We start from the raw sequence: 8,310 nt of genomic DNA on the forward strand, positions 1-8,310 counted from the left end.
TTCTGGGGATGTGAAAGGGAATCTGTGTTCCACATTGTAAAATATGATGTGTTTCCTCTTTTTTTTAGATCTTAAAATTAAAATGGTATTTGAAAAAGTCAGAATTACCAAAAAGAACTGATAGAGAAGAAAAGAACAGTTCAAAATGTGATCATGGAAAGAAATGTATCTCCATGGTTATTACTGTTGTAAAGATTTAAAAAATGGAATTACTTTTTAGGACACAAATCCACATCCTCAGATAGAGAAACACATGAGGACATGTGTACATTCGTGCAAATCAGAAGTGCAGTCATTTGAGAGTGGAGCGGTAGCTATTTTGGTAGGTGTGGATGACTGAGTGTGTGAGAGAGATGGAGTGAGGGAGAGATAAATGAGAGTTGGAAAAGGATGGACAACATCGTTATACAACCCTGTGGGTCATTTTCTATTGTTGGGAAGTGAGAAGGACGACTGGTTGTAAATGATTCATGAGGGGCCAGATAGAGCCTCTGAGGAGGGCAGTGGAAAAATATTGTGTTGGGGAGATGGATCACTCCCTTTAGCATCTTAAGCCTTACTCTTAGCCTTGGGGAGAAAAAGAAACAAATTAAGGAAAAAAATAAATATTAATTTCTCTTCCTCATAATCATCTGGAACTGCAACTCTGCTGTTTCCTTGAAGTGGCTAGGATCTTTACCCCAAGGAATAATTTATGGTCCAGTTTGAAATGTAAGCAGGTCTTATAAGGAGGAGAAGAACAGAAGGCGAGAATATGTGTGAAAGGGTTGGAGGCACACGGTCACCTATAATTTAGCAAAGTCCCTCGTTTTTATTTTGTGTTCATGTAAATGCACCATCAAACATTTTTGAAAAAACACTCAAGTTTCTAACAGTATTCTCTACCGATTCTCTAGCCCAAGTTCAAAAGCGTGCAGACATCAAAGAAATTGAAAAAAAAAAAAAGTAAAGAAAAGAAATAGGGCAAAAGAACAAATAGGGAAGGAGCAAATAAGTGTACTTTATTAGGTGTCTGGCACAGCAATAGCTGTTATTTATACAATATCTAGTTTCACAACAACTTCTGAGGTTTAGTTAAAGCTTTACCTTTTTTACATTTTTTTCCTGAAAAAAAAAACTATAATTTTAGTCTAAGAAATTTCTCTGAGACCACGCATCTTTTAAATGGGGAAACCAGATTTTAAATGAAGCTCTATGTTCTTTCTAATCAAATTCATGACCAATAATATCTCATTTTTATTGTCTTGAAAACTTGTGTCACTCTTCATTCTTCTGTTTCTTTTGACCACCACATTTAAGAATAAAGTCCTATCTAATCTACCTCCTAGGCCCCTCTCAATTGCTTTTTTTTCTTTTCTTCTTTTTCACTAACCTCCTTTAGGCCTCTAATATTTCTTCCATATTCTATCTCATTAGTTAAAAAAATTTTTTTTATTTGTTTATTTTTGGCTGTGCTAAATCTTTGTTGCTGTGCTAGTAGCTAGAATTCACATAATTCAAAGCCTTTTGAGTCTTTACATAAATTTTTAGGGTGTAAGAGGTCCTAAGACCAAAAAGGTATAAACTGCTGAGCTGTTGAGACAGAGATGAAAGCACAAGTGGCTGGATGTATGAAGCTAAGACATTCTCCTGTTGTTCAGTTGCTAAGTTGTGTCTGACTCTTTGATACCCCGTCAACTGCGGCACGCCAGGCTTCTCTGTCCTTCACTATCTCCGGGAGTTTGCTCAAACTCATGTCCATTGAGTTGGTGATGCCATGCAACCATCTCATCCTCTGTTGCCCCCTTCTCCTCTTGCCCTCAATCTTTGCCAGCATCAGGGTCTTTTCCAATAAGTTGGCTCTTTGCATCAAGTGGCCAGAGTAGTGGAACTTCAGCTTCAGCATCAGTCCTCCCAGTGAATATTCAGGGTTGATTTCCTTTAGGATTGAGTGGTTTGGTCTCCTTGCAGTCCAAGGGACTCTCAAGCGTCTTCTCCAGCCCCACAGTTCAAAAGCATCAATTCTTTGATGCTTAGCCTTCTTTATGGTCCATCTCTCATATTTGTACATGACTATTGGAAAAATCATAGCTTTGACAACATGGACCTTTGTCTGCAAAATTATTCTAATTTCATCTTTAAAATGATGGGGAGATAGTGAAAGATTTTTAAATAGAGGAGGGCAAATCAAATCTATATATTTCTGTGTTGGGAAATATCAGCCAGCCTGTCCTTTGGAGGCTTGCTTTGTGGTTTAGCTGAGGGGTGGCTTTGAGAGGAGGCACGGTGACTAGGAGGCTGTCCTAGTGGTTCAAGCTCAATGTGATGCAGTCTCAAAGGGGAGCAAAGGAGCAGTGGGAATCACTTTGAGGGGACTTCTGGATCTCTGTAGGACTTAGGGACTGGAGCAGTGCACAGAATGAATGGAAGTGAGGACTCCGGAGTGCTGCAGGTTCCTGGGTCAGGTAATTCAGGGAATGCTAACAGCACGCACTGTGCTCACACCCTCTCAGATCTCTGTTTCCTCTCCAGGCTTCTGTGCTATTTCGCTTCTTTGGGCGATGACTTGATGGCTAACTTGTGCAGAGACTGCAAGTACCTGGGAATTTATGTTTCCCCAGCTCAACCGTGAGATGGCTTTTAGCCAGAGACTGACTGCACAGAATATGAAAGCTCAGCTCCGCTTCCTTGAGATGGAACAAACTGGAGATGTAAAATATACCCCAGGGCTCCCCCACAGGATCAGGCTGAAGCTAGAATTTTTGCTGCAATCACACTGTTTCTTGGCTTCCACTTTTTCCATTCAGTTTTCTCTTCCTTACTCCCTTACAGCGTTCTCCTGGGAGCACACTTCTCTCTCTGCCCCTCACATGAATATTCATCTCAGAGTCTGCTTCTGTGGAACCTGACCTAAGACAGCACTCTTGTGGACCTTGCATTTTGCTCAGATAGAACATGCTGTTGGGGGCCAGCATGAGGCACTCCGCCTGTGGCAAAGGTCATGAGGAAGGAGGCTTGATATATGCAAAGGCGGGATCGAGCCTCAGGAGTCACCCTGGAAATCCTCGAGCATCTACCCCCATAACCAGAGCCTGCCTACTTTACTACTTCGTGCTCTCACCTACACCTCTGACTTTACGGGGGGCTGTCCCCCACCACCTCTTTCGGAGAAGGAGTTAACTTAGAGCTCCAGTTAATAAAAACTCCTGGGCGTGACAAGAGTGTTTTAACCTCCAAACTCCTCTGAAGGTTCTCTAGCCTGCCTGACAGGCTTGTCCGGCCACATGTGATTGCTCACAGCCTCCCAACCGTGAGAGGCACGAGATGCTTTAAACCTTCTAAAAACAGGTTCTTTAGAGAAGTTAGAAAAACCATTAGTATAAGTATAGTGGGCTGATTAGAAATTGTATTGGTGAAGGGTTTTTCATTTGTTGAGCCAATGTTTGTTGCTAAGTCTCCACATCCCCTGCCTTTACACACATTAATGAATATATAGAAGAAATAAGTATTAACCTTTGATATTAATCACATTAGACCTTAGGCTAAGTAAATTCTTTCCTTAACTAAAACCCACTACACCCTCACCCTATAGGAATGTAACTTTATTTGGGTGGCATCTGTTTTAAGAATAATCACCCCTGGAGAAATAAGTGTCCTGGTTGACTGACTGCTGTCACAAGGAAAGGGTCATAAATTGTCAGCAGGCTCCCTGGCCAGAAGATGATGTAACACCCCTAAGACCTCTGTATACATTTGTATGAAGCACCTGACTTTGATAAAAGTCAGGACTGCTGACCCTGCATGACCTTTGCATAACATCTCAGTGTATAAAAGTAGACCATGGAAAATAAAGAATTGGGATCAGTTCCTCGAAAGACTGGTCTCCCCATGTCGCTCTCTCTCTCTCTCTCTCTCTCACTCTGGCTGAGTCTCCATCTGGAGCGCGGAACCTGCCATGCTTACTAATTATGCCTGGGCTTCTAAGATTGGACCGGGGAGGCCTCAGTGTCTCCTCTCCTTCAGGAGAACGGAAGGACGCCTGCGGCCTATGTAAGTGGTGCAAACTTCTTGTCTTGAAGTTTTATTGGTCTCCCGTGTAAACCAAGCCACTCAGCCTCTTTTCTCCACTGAATTTTCCTACTGAGCTATCCTTATTCTATTACTCTTTATATCTCTAATTAATATCTAATTGAAGCTATTGTATCCTGATCCTCGCCGACGCCGTCCCTGCTTCGAACTCCCTGGATCAGCCGGGGCTGGACCCCAGCAACATACCATATGTGGAGCGGACTTTAGAGGAAGGAGAGTCAGTTCACTTTGGACATGTTGATTTTAAGTGCACTTGGATCATTTGTGGAAATAGCTAATAAGTAGTCAGAGCTGAGTTAGAAATATTGATTTGAGAGTCGTCAGGATATGGATGGTGGTTGAAGCCATGGGTGTGAATGAGGTTCTTTTAGGAGAGTGTATGAGAAGTCTAGAGGTGAATACTGGGCCATGGGGAAATTTTGACAGATGTATATTAGCATGTCCTTCATAAAAATCCTTTTTACACAAGTAGCACTTTCCATTTTCATATTCAGAAACATCATATCATTTGACCTTTATGGTAACAAAGGAAGGTGGGAGTCTGTATAATTATTGTCATTATTTTTCAGATGAGGAAATTGAGACTCTGAAAATTCATGTGAATTACTTAAAAGTCAAGAAAATGGCAAGGCCAGCACAAAAACTCAGGTCATTTAATTCCTAGTAAAAAGATTTCCTGCCTCCCAATTGCTTTTGAAAAAAAATGTCTTTTTTTTTCCTTCTAAATAGTCTTGCAATGTGCAGGCAATTGTCTTCTTTATTGCAGACTCAGCAGTCATATGAATGCATATGACATCTGTTCCAGGGTTTCTGATATCCTCATAAATTTATTATGCTCTGCTGCATAATAACTTTGTTTCCTAGAGCCCAGAAAGTCACTTCCTTCAGGAAGCCACCCTGAACCAGCTTCAGTGCTCTGCTTGTTTCTTAACAGTTTTATGTTCATTTGACAGCATATTCTTTTCACATGTTGATATACTACTTCTGAATTTTTTTCCTTGATACTTTTTGTGTATTTTTGTTTTTCTTCTCCCAACTATTTTATAAGACAATCTTTAAGATGTTCTCTTTTATATAAAAGTCAATACAGGGCGCCAGAGGCTCTAGCGGCAGTAGCAGCAGCGCCGGGTCTGGAGTGGAGGTGCTCCAGCGGTGTTGTTTCTCGAGCAGCGGCAGTTCTCACTACAGCGCCAGGACGAGTCCGGGTTCGTGTTCGTCCGCAGAGATCTCTCTCATCTCGCTCGGCTGCGGGAAATCGGGCTGAAGCGACTGAGTCCGCGATGGAGAAAACTTTAGAAACTGTTCCTTTGGAGAGGAAAAAGAGAGAAAAGGAACAAATCCGTAAACTCTTTATTGGTGGCTTGAGCTTTGAAACTACAGAAGAAAGTTTGAGGAACTACTACGAGCAATGGGGAAAACGTACAGATTGTGTGGTAATGAGGGATCCTGCAAGCAAAAGATCAAGAGGATTTGGTTTTGTGACTTTTTCTTCCATGGCTGAAGTTGATGCTGCCATGGCTGCAAGACCTCATTCAATTGATGGGAGAGTGGTTGAGCCAAAACGTGCTGTTGCAAGAGAGGAATCTGGAAAGCCAGGGGCTCATGTAACTGTGAAGAAGCTGTTTGTTGGTGGAATTAAGGAAGATACTGAGGAACATCATCTTAGAGATTACTTTGAGGAATATGGAAAAATTGATACCATTGAGATAATTACTGACAGGCAGTCTGGAAAGAAAAGAGGCTTTGGATTTGTTACTTTTGATGACCATGATCCTGTGGATAAGAGTGTGTTGCAAAAATACCATACTATCAATGGTCATAATGCAGAAGTAAGAAAGGCTTTGTCTAGACAAGAAATGCAGGAAGTCCAAAGTTCTAGAAGTGGAAGAGGAGGCAACTTTGGTTTTGGAGGTTCTCGTGGTGGCAGTGGAAATTTTGGACCAGGACCAGAAAGTAACTTTAGAGGAGGATCTGATGGATATGGAAGTGGCCATGGATTTGGAGATGGCTATAATGGGTATGGAGGAGGACCTGGAGGTGGCAATTTTGGAGGTAGCCCTGGTTATGGAGGAGGAAGAGGAGGATATGGTGGTGGAGGACCTGGATATGGCAACCAGGGTGGGGGCTACGGAGGTGGTTATGACAAATATGGAGGAGGAAATTACGGGAGTGGAAATTACAATGATTTTGGAAATTATAACCAACAACCTTCTAACTATGGTCCAATGAAGAGTGGAAATTTTGGTGGTAGCAGGAACATGGGGGGACCATATGGTGGAGGAAACTATGGTCCAGGAGGCAGTGGAGGAAGTGGGGGTTATGGAGGGAGAAGCAGATACTGAGCTTCTTCCTATTTGCCATGGGCTTCACTGTATAAATAGGAGAGGATGAGAGCCCAGAGGTAACAGAACAGCTTCAGGTTATCGAAATAACAATGTTAAGGAAAATCTTATCTCAGTCATGCATAAATATGCAGTGATATGGCAGAAGACACCAGAGCAGATGCAGAGAGCCATTTTGTGAATGGATTGGATTATTTAATAACATTACCTTACTGTGGAGGAAGGATTGTAAAAAAAAAAAAGCCTTTGAGACAGTTTCTTAGCTTTTTAATTGTTATTTCTTTCTAGTGGTCTTTGTAAGAGTGTAGAAGCATTCCTTCTTTGATAATGTTAAATTTGTAAGTTTCAGGTGACATGTGAAACCTTTTTTAAGATTTTTCTCAAAGTTTTGAAAAGCTATTAGCCAGGATCATGGTGTAATAAGACATAACGTTTTTCCTTTAAAAAAATTTAAGTGCGTGTGTAGAGTTAAGAAGCTGTTGTACATTTATGATTTAATAAAATAATTCTAAAGGGAAAAAAAAAGTCAATACACTCTCGGTATAGAATTTTGGGGAAAGTAAAAGATAATCCATAATCCTAGATTATAACAATTATCAATTTCTTATGTATTTAATTGCAGTCTGTTCATTTCCCCCACTTTTTTGATTTTGTCCTTCATGGTGGCATTCCTGATAGTTGTAGTTATTCACCCAGATTGTTATTTGAGGTACAAATATGTCTCATAATGAATTTAGATTCTGTGTTAGGATATATTGCAGACATTGAATAGAGATTCTACATCTGCTTGGGCCTTCCTTAAGTAGGAGATAGATTTGCAAAAGATGCCTCTGACATTTCAGTCAGGTTTCAGGAGCCAAGATGGTCAGAGAAGAGACTGATGAGGGGGATATGATGTTTTGCTTACAGGGGTATTTTTACTTTCATGGAATAAAATGTTTAACAGATTTAATGGGTCCAGTGGTCTTCATTTGTTAGGATGACCCTGTTTGGTGAGCTTGCATTTTTACTTTCCTCTCCCTGTTGGGACTATTTTGACAGCTGAGGGCATATTGGAGCTAATAAACAATTTGGCTTTATCTGATTTTTATTCAGCTGTCAAAACATGAATCTGACCTTCTTTTAGAGTTTAGTATAAAACATTTTTCTGGACTTTGATTAATTTTTAAGAGAGTTCTAATAGACTGTACATTCCATTCTTAGACGAGAAACTCTCCAATCAAGTTTTCTAAGCTATTCTCAAGTTCATTTGGCTAGCATCCTTTCTTGGCACAAGAACGTCATTGTATATAACTATGACTCGTCATTAATCTGGGTGTATTAGATTTTCAAACATTGTTGCTCCAAACTACACACTGGATTTGCACTTTGCTGGATGACATTTAAGCTGTTAGCCTGGGTGTTATGTATTCCCAGCACAGCATGAAAATGCATTTACCAAGGGCTTTGTGTCTGTGGTTTTAGATAAAAGAAGAAATAAATCTTCCTCTCTCTTGAGATGTTTAGATTATGTTTAATTGACTTTTAAAATATATTAGCATGATCAAAACACTTTAAAAAATGAATTCTTTTTAAAAAAAATAAAGCAGGTTATGTTAGGGGTTTTAGTTTAAAAGCTTTGAAACTGTGAAATACCAAGGAGTTGAGGAGCATTTTTTTTAGAGAAAGACCAGCACATGTGAAAAATATTTATGATATATGCTTATGCTTTTGAAGTTTGAATAGACATAAACTTGCTTCTGAAAAGAATGCTTTTCATTCCTAGGAACTTGAAGTTTCAAGCCTTTTCACAGGATACTGTTGGAAACCTGTTGTTGTCTAATGCTACTCTTGACTTAAACCTTAGAAAGAAGTCAATATATTTTTGGAGATACATGGACAATGATAGAATTTCCATTTC

General features: G+C 40.1%; 1 protein-coding gene across 2 annotated transcripts; it reads left to right on the forward strand.

Annotated features, from left to right (window-relative positions):
- Positions 1 to 5,179: 5,179 nt before the first annotated feature.
- LOC129659550 (heterogeneous nuclear ribonucleoproteins A2/B1-like) lies at positions 5,180 to 6,935 on the forward strand. Of its 2 annotated transcripts, XM_055591016.1 has the most exons (2): positions 5,180 to 6,105; positions 6,226 to 6,935. In XM_055591016.1, exons 1-2 carry the CDS (start codon positions 5,349 to 5,351, stop codon positions 6,408 to 6,410), a joined length of 942 nt encoding a protein of 313 aa, XP_055446991.1. In that variant the 5' UTR covers positions 5,180 to 5,348; the 3' UTR covers positions 6,411 to 6,935. The 2 variants fall into 2 exon arrangements, with proteins under 2 accessions (XP_055446991.1, XP_055446990.1); XM_055591015.1 differs by having other exon boundaries at positions 5,180 to 6,935.
- Positions 6,936 to 8,310: the final 1,375 nt, after the last annotated feature.

Source organism: Bubalus kerabau, chromosome 8, assembly GCF_029407905.1.
Source record: "Bubalus kerabau isolate K-KA32 ecotype Philippines breed swamp buffalo chromosome 8, PCC_UOA_SB_1v2, whole genome shotgun sequence".
Lineage (NCBI taxonomy): Eukaryota > Metazoa > Chordata > Mammalia > Artiodactyla > Bovidae > Bubalus > Bubalus kerabau.

Coding starts and splice junctions, on each gene's coding strand:
- LOC129659550 (XM_055591015.1), top strand. CDS start 5,349: ATGGAGAAAACTTTAGAAACTGTTCCTTTGGAGAGGAAAAAGAGAGAA.